Genomic DNA, 18,166 nt, shown 5'->3' with positions numbered 1-18,166 from the left:
TATAGTCCCATTCCATCTGATCGTAGGCCTTACTTATGTCAAGTTTTAGAGCCATCGAGCCCCTTTTCTTTGCATGGTTATGTTTCATGTGATGGAAGACTTCAGAAGACATCAAAATATATTATCTGTGATTAAACGGCCAGGAACAAATGCACTCTGGTTTTCATCAATAATCTCGACAGGATAATCTTTAGTATATTAGCAAGAACTTTAGATTGCTCCGTCAATCTTCTCCTGAATTTTCATGACTTGAATTAAAAATTTACTACCACTTTCAGTTGCTATTTATCCCCTTATTTGAGTAGCTATACAGCATTTTAAAGTTGTTATAGTTTAATAACGCTTGAGGTGCAATCAACAGGCTAGAGACTTCTGGCTGCGGGCATGGAGCAGTATGCGTTAGGCCAAAGTACATGTGAACGAGCACTAGGCATGCTAGCCAACCAAATGATTCATGCAAACATGTTTAGCTACAAGTTTGACTCTATTATCTTTCGCTTGGGATGTTGAAGTCTAGGCCCTTGTAGGCTTGTACCATCAATTTGATTTGGGCAAGATTGGTCAATCATTAATCCAATTAACCCGTGAGCTCCAAAATTCGTTTTAATCACTTAATCACCTTAATTACTACTAGATTGACGTAATTTAATAAATATTGGGCTAGGGGCTGATGTAGTAGTTTATTCATTTGGTGAATTGACGAATATTAATGGATGACTAGTATTATAGTAGTTGTTAGTGATCGATACCTAATATCGTAGTTTGTAGTGAATAGATGTCATCCATTTTCTCAAAAAGGTTCGACCCTGTTATTTCATCGTATAAACTTAGGATGTTTTATGAATGTATTTGTATATGCATGATTTTGATTTTGATTATTGGAGCAATGATTTTCATGCCTTATTATTGCGCCGTTGAATACGAGGTAATTGCTTATTGAAACTATCCTACAGTAAATTCAAGGTGTTTTAACAATAAGATGGGTGAAAATAAGGTGTGATAGATAAATATTGAAAAACTAACTCCTCGTATCGACCACCTAGACAAATCTACTTCTATTGAATTTATATACACGTATGAGAGATGTTCAAAACAAACCCAATGACCCGAAATTTACCCGACCTTATAACTAAATCCGATTTGATCCAACTTAATAATAATTTACAGTTATGTAAAAAAATATGGATGCAAAAGCCGATTTCAAACTTACTCAAAACACTTAACAAGAAATAAAGCAGAGCATCGATTAAACACCTTATGAGGTACCTATGCATTGCCCAACCAAAAGCTTACCCTCTTGCCATCTATACGGTTCTACCAACGCTAAGCTTTGGCCAGCTAGGGGTAGGGAGGGTCAGAGAGCAAAGAAAAGCAAAAGCAGAATTACCAATACTACTATTGCTTTGAGTTCCGACAGAGGCCAAGAAACTTGAAAGAAGTTGGGAATATCATAAGCTTACCCAAATCCTGTAAACCCTAATTACCGTGATTGCCCACTTCTTACACTGAATTCAATTCACGGTCAACTTCGGGTATCATTATCTTTTTTAATCGCTATATACTCATCGAGATTCATGTAGATTGATAAGATTAAATTTTTAGCATCTTCTGTATTTCATGTCATATTTACATTAATTTTGTTCCTGATTAGTACTTGTTTGTTGGTTGAAGATTTATAAGTAGTATTTAAAAGCAACGATATCCGCGTTTTTTTTCTTAGCCGAAATTTGGACTCATAATTGTTATTTTTCATTATTTATGCATTTAAATGATGGTAATTTTGATGTTTATTAGCTTTCTTAGCAATTAGCATTTGCTCGAGCTTAATTTTTTTTTGTATGAATATCCTTTTTTGGATCATTCAAGTTCAATAATTCATGTTGTTGATGATATTGGTACTTAATGGTATTATATGTTAAGCTCCATTTTGAAAAAGATGAACAGTTTGGATTTTGTTTATGGTGAATGCCATGTCTGTAAGTGTGAATTTACTGTTGCTTTACCCCTTGTTAACAGTAACTGAAGTTCAGGAAAAATGGGGATCATAGAAAGGATTAAGGAAATCGAAGCTGAAATGGCTCGAACACAGAAGAATAAAGCCACAGGTGAATAAACTTTTGAGCCACTTCAGTCTCATTGGGAGACAATGTAATTTACTGTATTAATGAGCTTGTATCTTCTGTTGTTTTCTATTGTTCAATTTTGTTAGCTTGTTATTATGTATGTCCCACCATCCTCATAAATTGATTCATGAACATGTCCCAAAAGGATTACAAGGAGGTTTTGAGTAGCGTTACTTGACGTAGTGTGTTGTTGATGATCATGGCGCGTAGATGTCAGAAACGGAGAAAAGGAGACAAGGGAGAAGGAAGGGAGGGATGGGAAGAGGACTCATATGTTCCTTCCCAGTCATTCAAATAAGACAAACATTTTTTTTAATTAGAAGGGGAAAGAAAATGGATCTGTCAGTTCTCTTACCCTTTCTTCATTCCGCCATTTCACGTCTAAGCAAGGAAAATTGGATTTCTCGCTCATCCTTCCTAGTTTTGTATATCAACACACTGCAAGGGGATAATTGACATAAATTTTGATTTTATGTGGTGTTGTGTTAATAATGTTTACATTATGTGCTGCTTTTCAGAGTATCATTTGGGTCAACTCAAAGCAAAAATAGCAAAACTCAGGACACAGCTATTAGAACCTCCAAAAGTAAGTATTTTATGAGACTTCCTTCTCCTTTTCTCACTTGATCTGGGAACCGAGATATCCTGTAAAATAATCTGTTCAAATTTACTACGTTATATTTGTGAGTTTCTTTTGACTTATATTAGGACTGGTTTTCTACTTTCCTTTTATATAAATGTGGTTTTGTTCTTTTATATAAGCCCAAGGTGACATGTTGTCTTACCGGTTATGACATCTGTTACACACTTGCACGACCAATAAATTTTGCTGTATGGCTTATTTTTATTTTTTTTTTCTATTTATGGTGGGGGTATGTGAACATGAGGAATTTTATACAAACTAACTTGTCTTTAACTGCCATAAATTTAGGAGGCATATGAAACTTTATGTGTCAGTTCATCTTGAAGGTCTGATTGTAAAATTTTGACTCTTCTGCATTCCTGCTGCTTTACTTAAGCTTTTCTCATTTGTGTACTAGCATATATTATCTCTTTATTTTGATTGAATTTTTATTGAAGAAGGGACTGCTAGTCTGTGGAGATCTTTACCTGCATTTTTTCTATAACGTTATTATTGCTGTTTGGAGATTTTTAGATTAGATGTTTCTTCTTTTTATTGGTCTTTACCTTGCAGATTGCCTGCCATAGAGTTGTTTTGCATTTGTTTTTAATTGTTATTTGAACTATGTATCAGGGTTCTAGTGGTGGAGGAGACGGTTTTGAAGTTACAAAGTTTGGGCACGGACGTGTTGCGCTTATTGGATTTCCCAGGTTTGTGATTTTCAGTACCTTTAGGCTTTTAAATAATGATTTCTAGCTTCTCTAAAACCATAGAAATTGCTGAATAATCTTCAGTTAAAATATGGTAGAATGAAAAATCAAATGGTGTGTCATTGTTGTATGTGAGAGACTATGGCAGCCAGTTATGTAGCATACAATTTAAATACACACTTCTATAGAAGAAGCATATCATATAAATACTCGTAGTATGCTCACTACACATTCTTGCTGCAGTGTGGGAAAGTCTACGCTCCTAACCACACTTACTGGAACTCATTCAGAAGCTGCCTCATACGAGTTTACTACACTTACCTGCATCCCTGGTATAATACATTATAATGATACCAAGATTCAACTGCTTGATCTTCCTGGAATTATTGAGGGTGCTTCTGAAGGGAAGGGGCGTGGGCGACAGGTAGATTTTGACTCTACACATGATTGCACTCTGATATTTTATTATATTAAAAATGGGGTGTTTCTGTTTTGAAATTTGTCTCTTGATTATGCTTCCTGTTTACTACCATATTTTGTTTAGGTCATTGCTGTTGCCAAATCATCAGATCTTGTACTAATGGTACTGGATGCCTCAAAAGTAAGTATTAGATACACTGACTTTCAAATTCTTCCTTTGAACATGTTATCTCGTTTTTTCTTCTTATTGGAAGGCTGTCATCTTTATTGCACTTTGATTTTTGATTGGTGGCTAGCTAGAGGAGTTCTTCTATTATCATTGTAATTGTGTCCAATCACAAATTCTTGTGAGAGACGGTCTCTTTGAGAGACCATCTCAAATTGGGCCGGCCCATTATATATTTTTAAAATATTGTAAGTAGATATTAAGAATGATATAAGTAGACATTTAAGATATTGAAAGTCGGCATTAAGAATATGGTAAGTAAGCATTAAGGATAATATAAGTTGGCATTAAGAATACGGTAAGTAGGCATTAATCTTTAATGGGTTGCGCTTAAGATACGTCTCTCAAAGAGACGGTCTCTTAAGAGACTAGCTGGCGTCCAATTAGATCGACTGAGTTTAATATTATCATGGCTTTTGCATTTTTTGTATATAGTATAGAAGCCAATGATCTCATCTGAAGTTATGTCTTCCTATATTTAAGATCAATTTGCCTTGTTAACTGTTTGACAAATGCTTTAGAGTGAAGGGCATCGACAAATTTTGACAAGGGAACTTGAAGCTGTGGGGTTGCGGCTGAACAAGAGACCACCCCAAGTAATGCTCTGTCTTAGAATGCAAGCTTAAGTGAGTTTATTGTAATGTTGATGTTGATAGTAGGACTTTCGTGCACATTACTGGAAAAATCTTGAAATTTTTAATGTTTGCTACCTTTATCATGGATATCTTTCTTCAGCATATCTTGTTTACTTAATCCGATTTGATTTGCTCCCATCTTATTTTGACAACCTCTCTAGCTCCCTTATACATGTTTGTAGATACTTTAAACTCCTTTTAAATAGTCTGTTTATTTTAAAAATAATATAATTGTGATAGCTACATATTTATACTTTCTCTGAATTTCGTATGGTTGAGATTTGTCACTCTCAGATCATTATTAATATGCTTCTTAGGTACTTGTCGGAAATTTCCATGTAGGTAGAAAATGCTCCTTCCCTTTGCTTACATACACTTTTTGTGCCGACTAGAAAATTTTCAAGGATGTAGAAAATGGTTCTTCTCTCCCTGCTTACCTACCTCTTATGTATCTACTATCTAGTACCTTCACAGCTCATCTTTTGATAGTGCTTCCCTTTGCTGGAGTATCTCTTTCTAGGTGCCACTTTGGATGGATGCTTCATCTTAATTTCTCTTTCTTTTGGTTCTCACTTTGTGCTTCTGATCAGATCTACTTTAAAAAGAAGAAGACTGGAGGAATTTCTTTCAATAGTACATTGCCATTGACTCATGTGGATGAGAAGCTTTGCTATCAGATTCTTCACGAGTACAAGATTCACAATGCAGAGGTATTAGCCTTAAGTTTGCATTTATTTCCCAGGGAGATTTGTATGGTTTATGTTCATGCTGCATTGCATTTCTGTTTAAAATATTATGTAGGTTTCAGCAGCGTTTTTTTTACTTTTCAAATTGCTCTGCGTTATCGTATTATACAATTTTGTAGAGCTAGATCTTGTACCAGTTGCAACTTGCTAGACATGACTCATGTTCTTGGAATGAAAATTTGTAATATATATATTTATTCTTGTGACCAATTTTGGAGCTTATTCCTTCTATCAAAACTGACTAGTGCACAACTCAAAGAAATCAGGGTTTCCTCATCAGTGTACTCTATTTTTTAATGAGACGAAACGATTCTGTTGCTTTGGCCCCCTTCTCCCTCTTCATGCTGCTATGCTAAAACTGTTATCCACTTAGGGATCACAGAAAAGCATCATAAAGTGGCTGTCCTTTCTTTTTTGTTTTTTGTCATATCCTTCTTGTCTAAAGTTGGTTGCTATATTGTGTAGGGGGCGGGAGCATCTAAATAAATATCTGAACTTGAAGGGATATAGATTTATCCTTGACTTTCATATAAGATTTTAAGTTGTAAGTGCCGAACTGCATGGTTCAAGACATTGTGTATGCATCTGGTCACTTTTAGTTATACGCCCAATTTCATGCTGAAGAGTTTATGGCTTGTTTGGTTGGTGGTAATGGTAAATTTGTGGAGATAGTTGCACCCTGATGTATACATTAATGGAACTCTATCACAAAGCATGTGTTTTTCTTGACGTTACCATCAATATTCATTGCACCTCTAAAGTGGTAATATACGGTAATGGATAATGTTGATGAAAAATACATATTTAGGGTTGGTCAAAACACTACCAATGAGAATTTATCTACTACAATCTATAACCGAGCTGTTGGGTGCACTAGTCATGTCTCCTCTAAATGCTATCAAAAGCATGGATTGCAACTTCATTTGTGTTACTTGTGTGCTGTGTTTGGTTGTGCGACATAAGTATGGAACTTGTGGTCAATAGGGTATGCTCAATAGCTTTTGTTGATAATCTCTCTTCTTGGTCACACCTTTTTTTACTAGGTTAGTGTTGTTAGTCTTTTAGACCTTAGTGACACTACTCCTTTAGTCTTCTACTTTATTTGCAGATTGTTGATATCAGGTTTTAAACTAGATTCCTTGGTGTTGGATATTCAATGTACGGTTTTGTATTGTTCTCCAATTGGGTCCATCACGTATATCTTGATCTAGGGTTTTTCTTCGGACAAGAAATTGAGCAAGTAACAGAATACATGAAGACTGCATTAAGTAAAAGTACAGTTGGTCCTTTTTTTTTGTTTTTGACTTTCACAACATTCCATTACAACTAAATTTTATTACAACATTCCATTTCAAATATCTACAACATTCTATCACCCCAATGCAATTGTTATCAATTTTTTAGATCTGAATCTTTGTTGTTTTATTTGATTAGTAAGATTGGCATATCATTTAGCCTAAAGATAACATACATAAAATCTAAGATCTCCTTTTTCCCACAAAATTTTATTAGAAGAATTAGAAAAGAATAGGGATCACAACAGAAGAACACCCATGCTTCAACAACAAATGATACAATGCATTGTGATGGATTCGAGTCAAATCATAGCTTATCACTATGGATTTTCTGAGTTTTCAAACAACCAATTCCCATTTTCACTGTAGCTTGAGCTTCTTTAAGAAAAACACTGTAGGGACGTGTTGTGCCAAAATAGGCTCATTTTGTGCTTTCCAGATGAAAACTAACTAGTAAACTTTGGCATGCAAAGATCCATAGTTTCAGCTAAGCGTTTACCTCTGAAGCATCAGAACAAATTAGGTAATGATCTGCCTGACATATGCCCATCATCTCTGATTTAGCTGTATAGGTCTCTACAACATCACCAATCATGACATGAAATCATGTTCTGGAAATGCAATTCTTAGCCAAACCATATAAACCCATGGGTGTTTTGTTTCTGTATTCATGAACTGTGTATAAAAGCCCTTAAGGAACTCTTTTACATTACATGCAACCATGCCAATAACCAAGGGACTCCTTTAAGATTAATTGTGTTCATCCAATAATCATTCTTTGAGGCATAGACCAAATGTTTCCCCTCTGTTACTACATTCAGGTTTGAACGTCTAAATCCCAGGCCATTGTTGGATTTGGGCTCTACATACAACTTCAATCTGTTTGACCAATCTTTTAGGGATAACATAAGCATGCCCCCAACAGCAGTGCATAAGTACAAAATCAAGTTCTTGTAATGGATAGTGCAGCATAGCGTTTCGGCCATGGTTGTAGTAACGGTTGTAAAGATTCAAGTTTTTCTCTTTTTGGCCCTAGTTTCAAAAGGCAGAAGGCGCACCAAGGAAATAGAGATATAAAGGTCTTAGAGCCTGGGTGCAAGACAAGGTGAAATTGCGAGCTTTTTGTAGGCGAGACACACTTTTTACTAATAAGCTTGTAAAATAATTTTAAAGTTCATTTGGTACTTAAATCAATATGATATTTACATTATAATAATATAGAAGCTATCGAGTTGGACTAATGGGAAAGAGAACTAATCTCCGACCTCTGGATCCTAAGTTCAAGCATTGCTACCAACAGCACGTTATAATAACAGTAATAAAATAAAAGATCTAAATCATTTGTTATTGCTACACTAAGTCACTAATATAGCGAAGAATAGGACAAGAGGTTGCCTAAAATCACATGTTGTAGTAATTTGTTTAATTTTCAACAAAGAAGAGAAAAAATGAAGAACCTAGAAGCAAATAATTAGAAATGAAAAATTTTTAAGTAATACATTAAAATTTAAGAGAAAAAAGGAAAAAGTCTCATAAAAGGAAAATTGAATGAAGAAAAAAACCGAAAGAAGGAAGACAAAAAATCGAAGAAGTCATAGGAAGAGAAAAAAATGATAGATCCTCAAAATGAAAGATAGAACAAGAGAAAAAGAAAAAAGGACACCTTCTGGTGGTGGAGACATTGGGAGAATCAAATCATTGCTTTTTCCATTCTCCTTGTTATGAATGGTGTGACTTGAGTGCACATTTGATGGGTGCATTCATGTGGTGACTCTTGGGATGGAATCCCATAAGTATGTCATGAATGGGTGTGTTAAGTTTTGTCTTAATATTTGTGGTTTATGATGATGATTAAAGTATGAATTAATGAGTTAATCATGGGAGTTATGGGACTTAATGAAGAAGTGCAAAGGTTTAATTCAAAATGCTCTACAATGTAAAGTCGAGCAAAACTGTCAAAAGCTCACTGAAGTGTCGCTCGACCAGCTCGCTCGATCGAGCGAGCAGACAGAATGTAACCAGAAACTTCCTGTAGCCCGCTCGACCAGGTCGCTCGATCGAGCGAGCCTCTGCTTTGGTCGAGCGATGTCTCTGATGCTCCTAGGATGCTGTTTTTGACTCTTCAAGTTCTTGGGGATGTTTCATTATCATTTATTCATAGTTTTAATATACTTAATGTTACTTAGTGAGATCTCTCCTATAAATAGAGAGCTATCATTCACACATTGTAATCATCCACAAAATACACCCCAAGCCAAACACTAGCCTATATCTCTTCTCTATTGTAATTCTCCATATTTGAGAGTTCTTTAAACTCCTTTGATAATATAAGAGATACTAAACACCGGAGGACGTAGCCTAAGTTGGGTGAACCTCGTTAAATTTTTGTGTCGTTTTATTGCATTACTTTCTCCTACAAACATCGATATCATTGATAGCTTAATTTGTTTGTCACAAAACCTCATACATTCGATCTTGGCAATATTGGAGTTTGAAACACATTGTTCGAACTCTAATATAGCATCGTTATCACTCCTCTCTTCAAATTTTGCGAATAACTCTTTTTTCAGTTCTTTCTCTATCTTCAAAAATATAAATCTTTTTGTCCAATTGTTCACGACTTATCGAAAATTGTTCTCTCAAAAGAAAAACCAAAAGCTAATGATATGCAAACAAATTATTGAAAAACATTTCCTTCCAAAAGATAAACCCAAAGCACATGAAGGCGCAAAGCCCACAAGAGCACGCACCTTTGTATCTCGTTGAGCGCTGACTAAGAAAAGCAAATCTTGAAACTTCCTTGGAGACACTCTTGTTAAACTAAGGTCACATCCTATATATTGGTTTACTGTAAGTCCAAATCCTTTACAATTTGCAAAACGGTGCTGCGGGTGATAATTGGTACCATGTTATGTACCTTCCCTATAACAATCAATGTCTTGAAGTCAAAATCTTAATTTTGTAGTCATTGTAACAATAGAATTAGCACATTCAACGCTCGTTCTATTGATAGCATCAATAAAGATAAGACTTTTGAAAATTGGCAATGAAAAGAATTAGGAGCAAGTGAAGGGATTGAAAAACCTGTTACTTAAGTCAAATTATCTATAAAGCATACCCATAAATGATCAGCTTCATAGGTTTGCGTGAAGCGTGATGTTTGAGCACCAAGCAAATCAATCACCTTCCCCATTTTGAGACAAACATTCCTTGAAGACAAAACGGGTTAACTTGCACAAGTCACTCATAAATTAAAGAAAACCTTGTAGGGATCCATGTAGCATATGCTAAAGAATATAGATGTTTGATTGCAAGTCATGATCAAGTCCAAGAAGTGATGAGGGCATTGCATGTCAACTACACTGTTTCATGATTTCATCTTAAGGTTGCATCACATAATGTTGTTCAAGTAAACACTAAAGACTAGTGAAGGTTCTAGGGTAGTGGTTATCCTACAAGTCTAAATAAATACATTTACACCCTTTTTGATGACATTGGCTTATACCATTTCTATTGAAAAACCACTAGTTCATTGTAATTAATAACAACTTGAAGTTATACAAAGAATAGTTTGTAAATAATGATTACTTGAAATAGAGGGAGTTTGATTACTACTTTTGTTGGAATCATACATGGGTTTGAAATTAATTAAACACATGCAAGATCCTTTGTCATTAACCTTTTAAGGGAAACACTATTCGTCCACCTTCCGAACTTAAAATCTCAGAGTTACACTGAATATAGAGTTACACTCAAAATGGAAACATAAGAAAGGGTCTTGGAGTTGCAAATGTTGAAGGCAAAATGAAAAATTCATTTACGTTAATTTGTTCATGTGCAAAGAAGATTGAAAAATGTGCGAGCTAGAAAAGTAAAAGATTGGAAATTGGAGAAGCTTAGAAAACCAAGAGGTCGGCCGAAAATAACCTGGATAAAAGAGTGAAAATGACAAACAATATAAAATTTTAGGATTGTATGCAAATAGACATGAATGCATGGCGGAAGATAATATAAGTGGATTATCATTGTAATTGATTTAGTAGCCGTAGATAAGTATTAGACACGGCTGGAAAAAGTATAAAATATTATTAGTAACTATCTATTACATTAATTTGTTTTGTTTCACGTAGTCGACTTCATATGTTGGGATCAAATCTCTGACTTTTGTTGTATTTCACATTTTTTATTTAAAATAATCTTGTAATATTTGAATTATAAATTTCTACCAAACACAAGGTTCCTAGTGTGGGGATCTAGGTATCAGTCATTTTAAACCTCATTGGTTTGATATAAAACCCATAATTGATGTATAAAATTGAGGCATGATTTTAATCTTAGGCAAGTTCATGTTGGAGCTTGCATGAGTAGGACTGCATGTGTGTTTTTGACCTCCAATCTTCAATTTATTTTCCTGCAGGTGTTATTTCGCGAGGATGCAACAGTAGATGATCTGATTGATGTGATTGAAGGGAACCGTAAATACATAAAATGTGTTTATGTATACAACAAGATAGATGTTGTTGGTATTGATGATGTTGATAGGCTAGCAAGACTCCCGAATTCTATTGTCATTAGTGCCAACCTCAGGGTATGTTATCTTTGGCATCGGTGAAATTTAAAATTCAAACTTCAAAGTATTGCTATGCGCCTTTGCTGGGTTGCATGGGATAGTCACAGTTGAAATATAATAGACTATGTAGGGTAGTAGACAGGAGCAAACCTCTCTTCTACTATGAACAAAAGTAGAATAAAATTGCAAACAATTTGCGGCCTTTTTGAATTTCCCCAAACATTTATAATTGACTTTTAAAATTTTCTGTAGTTTTAATTGTTTGGTCGAGATACAATTATTTAATTGATTGCACTAGTGCGTATGTTACCTTATTGGATTGCCAACTTTACTAAATTGCGTTGCTTGAACAGCTGAATCTAGATAGATTGTTGGCAAGGATGTGGCAGGAGATGGGATTAGTTAGAGTTTATACAAAGCCTCAGGGCCAGCAACCAGATTTTTCTGAGCCCGTCGTTCTTTCTGTGGTATGTCATATCGAGTCATATTAAGTTTTGTTCTCGGCTTCCCTTTTGCATTTAGATCTATTTTTTATATCCAAATTACATCGATCTTTATTGTCCTGTGCATGTCGTTGTGTATCCAGGATCGGGGTGGTTGCACAGTCGAGGACTTTTGCAATCATATACATAGAACACTAGTGAAGGACTTGAAGTATGCACTTGTTTGGGGCACGAGTGCTAGGCATTATCCGCAACATTGTGGACTCTCACATGCCCTTCAGGATGAGGACGTCGTCCAGATTGTCAAAAAGAAGGTGGGTTTGCTGTTATTTAGATACTTTACTCTTGAATGAATACATTGGGCTTCTCTTCTGCCTACCTGCTTTACGTGAGAGGAGATTGCATTGGTGCAAGTTTCCGACAACCCATGTTCCTATCTTTTTGGCTTATATACATGAAAGTGGAAAGACTGCTTTGAACTTATATCTCTTCGTACACGTGTTTTCCAGGAGAAAGAGGAAGGGGGGAGAGGACGGTTCAAATCGCACACAAATGCAGTGGCTAGAATATCAGACCGAGAAAAGAAGGCACCATTGAAAACATAGACTCGAGGGTGGACAATTGTGTGCTTTCTCAATGTGCATCTGGTGGTTCAGTAGTCGTCACTTAATATGGCTCATACTTTCTATAATTGAGTTTTTCTCATCAACTGTGGATTTAACCCCATTCCTAAATATTTCATCAATGACCTTTTTTACCTACAGTACTTGTAGCTTGTTCCATCAAATCACTCATTTTCGAAATATGCAATTATCGGAATGTACAATTTTGGCTTTATAGTGGTGTAGAGTTCGGTTTCAGTGCACATGTTGGTCTTGCGTTATAAATTATCAAAGAATCGTTCTTTCTCCCCTGATTTTCGAGATTTTGAATGTAGAATTTAACAATGATCCCTTGATTGCACAAACGTACATGTCAATACAAACTCTCGTATCTTGGCTATAGAGGAGTAAGGCCGAGGAAAACATACTTCGAGACTTCAACTCCCATATCTAAGATCTAGCAAAACATTTTTTCAAAAACAAATTAACTTGGGAAGCTTCATACCAGTAGCAAATGGAAGCAAAACTTATAGTGTATTGGTTTGTACTCCGCAAGGATTATTTTTTTTAATTCTGAGGTAAGAATACCCTCATACAAAAGGAAAATAGAGAATTGATTTTCTTGTAGGTATTAGGTGAGAATCAAAATCCTTTCACAAGATTTATTGCTAATATAAGCAAAGAATGAGATTTTACTAATGATATTTACATGATCAATCGGATCGTTGATTTTCCTTTTAGCTAACCCACTATTTGATCTTTTACCACTTATTAATCTTTACTTAAAATATTTTAAAGAGATAGGAGTATTATATTTTAATGTAAAAAAAACACGTAAACTTAATCAATCATATGAAGTTGTAAAAGAGTATTATTTCTCATTACAAACAAAAATCAATATATAATCAAATCGAATCGAAATAAAAGAAATAAAAGAGAAATTGGATGATGATTAGTCCCATCACTTCACCCACAAAAAGTATACCAACACACAACCCATGTCATTAGGCTTATACAAACTAATTACTTACATACTCTACAAGTTGTAGAATAGGTATGCGTACATTTTCTTTAAACAAATCCATTTGAAAGGCAAATACAAGTATATAATGATATCATCATCTTGACCCACCTAAGCATGGTTAGGTGAAGGGTTGGGAGGTGTTGGAGCAGAAGCCACCTTCCGGCCACGCTCAGACCGAGCACTTTCAGCAAACTTAACACTCCGATCATGCATCCCTTTACTCTGTTCTGCGGTTGTGTATTCCGCAACATAATAAGCCTCTTCAGAAGCATTCTTAGTAGGAGGAAGGAACATACTTCCCCATTGTGGAAAATGCACTAAAGTAACTGGTAGTGTACAAGCAATAGCCATTACACCCATGAATGTAAGACCCTTTTCAGTGCTCATACGCCCTGACGAGAAGAATATGAATTGAGTTAAAGCCGCGCCTACATTTCCTCCTGCACCAGTTAGACCCGAGATGATCCCTAGGGAACGTCGAGAGATAAAGGGAACGACTCCAAATGTGGCCCCACAAGCGGCTTGAGCTCCTAGGGAGAATAGGATTAGTGCTACAATAGCTGTGATGAGGTCATTGGCTAAACCTAACCATACACAGAAAAGACCACCCACTGTTTGGAGGATCCATAGGGTCCATAGACGGCCTCTCATACCGAAGTAACGAGCGCTGTAGTCTGAGGCTAGACCTCCTAATGGACGGGAGAAGAAGTTTGCTAACCCAAAACTTGCTGCTATGATTCCTGCTGTGTGCAACTTGAGATTGAACCTGTATGTTCACATGAACATTATTAAAGTATTACATTTTATTCATTTGACAAGCTTTGATACCAGTTAGGTCGTGACAATTTATCACTTAATCACCTGTGGGCCTATTATTGTGGATGCACTCATAGGGCATCCATAGGCTCAGGCCCAAAAACTCATGGGCAGTGAGTATTTTGTATATATAATTAATGAGGTTCACACTTTTTCAAAATCATATGGTATTAGAAAGATTACTCAAGTTATATGCAAGTCTACAAACTCATATTTTAGTGACGTAAGATATTCCTCACATGTGCAGTATTTAATGACAGCGACATTTAAGAAGTGGATAATTTTTATGCACATAGTATGTTATTTTTATGACAAGTGTTAGATAAATAAATGAATGTTGACTTAGCATTCTGGATGGTGGAATCTGGGGGAATATTTGGAATCAAGAATGATTCTAGGATTCGGACAACTATAATAGTTTGTAACTCAAACATATAGAAAAGGACTTGCACATCTACCTACTATGATGAAGTCAAGAAAAAGACATTTAATTATCTCAAAACCAAATTAAACAAAGTCAACTCAGGCAGTAATTAGTTGGATCTGAATCTTCTAGCTAGATTCATTGGATGCATGTCAGATTCTTTTTTCTATTCCCCTTTACATATAACTTAAAACTTGAGATTCCTTAGCCATAACTAAATATTTTTATGTTACTTAATTACAAATTAACAAAAACCAAAGCTAACTAGCTAAGTAACCGGCTTAATTAAGAAAAGTCATGTTACTAACAGCTTTGCAACTATTAATCTATTATTGTCCAACTCCAATAAGATTCTTCTCAAAACGTTTTAAACCCTAAGTTCATGCCAAAGAATCACTTTGGACTTCGGTTAGGCCCCTTTTTTATCTTTACTTATTGAAACTGAATTTACTGATCGAAAATGTTTTTTTTACTTATTATCATTGGTTTTAATTTTAAATTATACTATTGATTAGAACTGATTTTTTAATTGAAACTGATTTTTGTTGATTATTTATTTTTTTAAGGTCAACTAAATAGAGTCTTAGTTTTAAGCCTAAATGTTAAAATGTCCTTATTACACTCATGTGATGAGTTGTTTCACGTCAGAGAAAAAAAAGAGACTATATAGCTCTCTAGAATTCAAAAGTAACATCTTTTCTTGTCCGTATTTGAGTTTCGAGGCCATTTCTTAAATTATACAATAGGTGAAGTAGTAAATAAATAAAAAGTTTGCAATACCTGTCAAAGAAGTATTCTGCAATAACATTATCGGTAGTCAACTCCACACCCAAGGAGTAGCCATAGAGAAGCACGAAGATCCATGTCCGGTAGTTGGTGACGGCATACCAAAGCACCTTCATCAAATAATCATGTACAACACTTATCAACTTAATTCATATACATAGAGTACTTCAATATAATGACGTCTCAAATATTTTACATATATTGTTACATTTTTTTCATAAGAATAATTCAATATAATTTATAATATATGGTGGAATCTAAGTATTTACAGGTCCTTTTATACGTCTACCAGTACTTATTAAAAGCATTTATTAAAGAAATTTGTTTTTTTTCTCAAATTTTAATTATGTTAATACATAAAAATATATAATTTGTAGAGACATAATATCATAATATATAATATATCATAGTGCTTTAACTATCAGCTTAAACTTTAATTGAATTGGTTCATTGACACAGTATTAGAGCAAATATTTTATATTTACATATACTATCACATAAAAAGTATTAGGATTACCTTAGAAACCTTGTCCTTGGCAACCTCACCCCTCTTTTGTAGGGTACCAAGGTTACCATCAGGCAAGTCTTGACCACGGGTAAGAACCAAAATACCCATAATAATATGAAGTATTCCAGGAATAAAGAAGGCAATCCTCCAAGCAATAAATTTAGTAGCTCCAATTCTTACGATAATTTCATAGACCACAGGCATAAGAAGTTGGGTAGCACCTCCTCCGGCGTTACCCCAACCTGCTGCTGTCCCATTAACAAGCCCAATAATCCGTCCATTAAACATGGTACTCATCCAATACTGGCACGACACGAAAGTCGCTAAACAAAACCCTATCATAAACCTAACAGCCACGTACCCTGATGCATCCTCGATTAACGACATGCAAAAGACTGCAGGGGCGATTAACATGACTAGAAACGCACATGCGTACCTAGGCCCCATGAGGTCACAAAGTGTCCCCATCACGAGCCTAGAGAAGACACTTCCTGAGACGGAAGCGACTCCTGCGTTACCTATGTCTGTTTTGGTTAGGTTTAAGTTGTCCCTTATTATAGGGACTAGGGGTGCAGCTGCAAAGGTGGATATAAAACATGTACAAAATGATATCCAACTTAAATGAAAAGTTGTCATATGGGGTGCGGCTAAGGAAAAAAGGTTAAATTTTATAGCCTTGTGCTCTGAATCCACTGGTAGAGCAAATTTGGCTGTACGGTCCACTGGGACCTCAGATGGGGAGACGGAAAAGGCATAAGATTGTTCCTTACCTGTCACCCCATGCATTGAACTTCCGGGTTCAGTACCGGCCATGATATTTTTTTTTTTGACTTTTTTTTGAAAGGGGAAAGGGAAGTATTTTTTTTTTTTGGTGAGAAGTTCCTACAACTATTGCATGGCTATATATAGAGTAATTAACATTGACAATGTGGAAGTTATAATGAAGCCAAAGGAGAAGGTAATAAGGCAATAAGCCAATAAGATAGATAATTAAAAAGAATTGGCCTTATAGAAAATTGAAAAAATAAGCATGTTCTTAAAAGGTTTACAAGGTCAAAAGACAGTATCAAAAACGATGGGATACGTTTGGAGGAATCTAAAAGAATATTCTAGTGGTCAAGTGGGATTTCATCATGTAAACAAAAGATTTGTACGGGATTAATGCACGGATTAATTCGCTTGGTACATACGTAAGCGTATAGAGGAGTTTTTTTAAAAAAAAATTTAAATTAATCGTTTAGAAGATTTTTATTAAGTGAGTTGAGTTGAAATAGTTTATACTCTTAGACTTTATAAAATATATCCAATTTAACTTTTAACTATTAATTTAAATTTCTGACTAAAACGGTTAATTTCGTGGCAATTTAGTTGGGTCAGTTTTGTATTTTGGGTCGGTGTGTCTCAGCTAAAAGTTAAAATTATAAATTTTTTTAAAAAGTAAGAATTTTATATTTAAGATAAAAAGTTTGTTAAATATTAGTTAAAAAGATTTATAACAAAATATAATCTTTTAGCTTATATAAAGACTTGAACCACATACCTAAAATGTCATGTTTACCACTCACAAATATTTACTCAATTTTATTATATTAAATCGATCCTTATGTATAATAGGATGTGGGTTCGAACCCCATGTAGCTTTCATATGGACATAGGTTACAAGTATAATGAAATGAGTTAAAGTAGACAAATAACAAAACATTTAAAAAAGAAGTTAGAATCCTCTTCATTTCTTAAAATGTAATAGAGAGTCAATTACTCAATCTAATGGTTAGAATTGCTTGATGAAGAAAAATAAGAGAAATTTTTAGATTTTATTTTTTATTCTAAAATAGGCTTATTTTTTAGAAATAAAAATTAAATTTATTAAAACGGACAAATATGTAATTTTGCTCCACCTTTTAAAGACATTTTTTATGACGTGTTATGTTTAGCAAGTAACCCGCAAATAAAGACAAAAGAGCGAGAGTACAAAACTCTTGTTGATTTGCTTTATTATTTTTAATTTCCTTTTTCCTTTTAGGTTAATTAAGTATATAATGTCATATTCCAAATGGGTAATATTTATTTGTTAATGATAAACACTAGTGGGATCTCCATATAAACTATAAAGTCAATGAAAGATCCAGTTGGGCAATAGACGTAACCCCTACTTAATTTATTAATTCTTCTGTTTTAATTTGTTAGTTTTACTTAGATCAAATACCTCTTTTAAT

The 18,166-nt window shown here is 34.7% G+C and overlaps 2 protein-coding genes across 2 annotated transcripts; one reads left to right on the top strand and one right to left on the bottom strand.

Moving 5' to 3' along the window:
- Positions 1 to 839: 839 nt before the first annotated feature.
- LOC130813743 (developmentally-regulated G-protein 2) lies at positions 840 to 12,655 on the top strand. Its single transcript, XM_057679601.1, has 12 exons — positions 840 to 1,532; positions 2,017 to 2,105; positions 2,642 to 2,709; positions 3,379 to 3,455; positions 3,699 to 3,879; positions 4,000 to 4,056; positions 4,623 to 4,697; positions 5,327 to 5,446; positions 11,195 to 11,365; positions 11,701 to 11,814; positions 11,934 to 12,104; positions 12,300 to 12,655. The coding sequence occupies exons 2-12, from the start codon at positions 2,036 to 2,038 to the stop codon at positions 12,393 to 12,395; spliced, it is 1,200 nt and encodes a 399-aa protein (XP_057535584.1). The 5' UTR covers positions 840 to 1,532; positions 2,017 to 2,035; the 3' UTR covers positions 12,396 to 12,655.
- A 581-nt stretch (positions 12,656 to 13,236) lies between these two features.
- On the bottom strand, positions 13,237 to 16,817 carry LOC130813741 (high affinity nitrate transporter 2.4-like). Its single transcript, XM_057679599.1, has 3 exons — positions 15,960 to 16,817; positions 15,437 to 15,552; positions 13,237 to 14,182 (listed from the first exon to the last, which is right to left on the bottom strand). The coding sequence occupies exons 1-3, from the start codon at positions 16,761 to 16,763 to the stop codon at positions 13,525 to 13,527; spliced, it is 1,578 nt and encodes a 525-aa protein (XP_057535582.1). The 5' UTR covers positions 16,764 to 16,817; the 3' UTR covers positions 13,237 to 13,524.
- Between the last annotated feature and the right edge of the window lie 1,349 nt (positions 16,818 to 18,166).

This window comes from Amaranthus tricolor, chromosome 5 (genome assembly GCF_026212465.1).
Source record: "Amaranthus tricolor cultivar Red isolate AtriRed21 chromosome 5, ASM2621246v1, whole genome shotgun sequence".
NCBI classification, from domain to species: Eukaryota; Viridiplantae; Streptophyta; class Magnoliopsida; order Caryophyllales; family Amaranthaceae; genus Amaranthus; species Amaranthus tricolor.
Note: the sequence above shows the minus strand (reverse complement) of the source record. Positions and strands in the feature narration are given on the sequence as shown.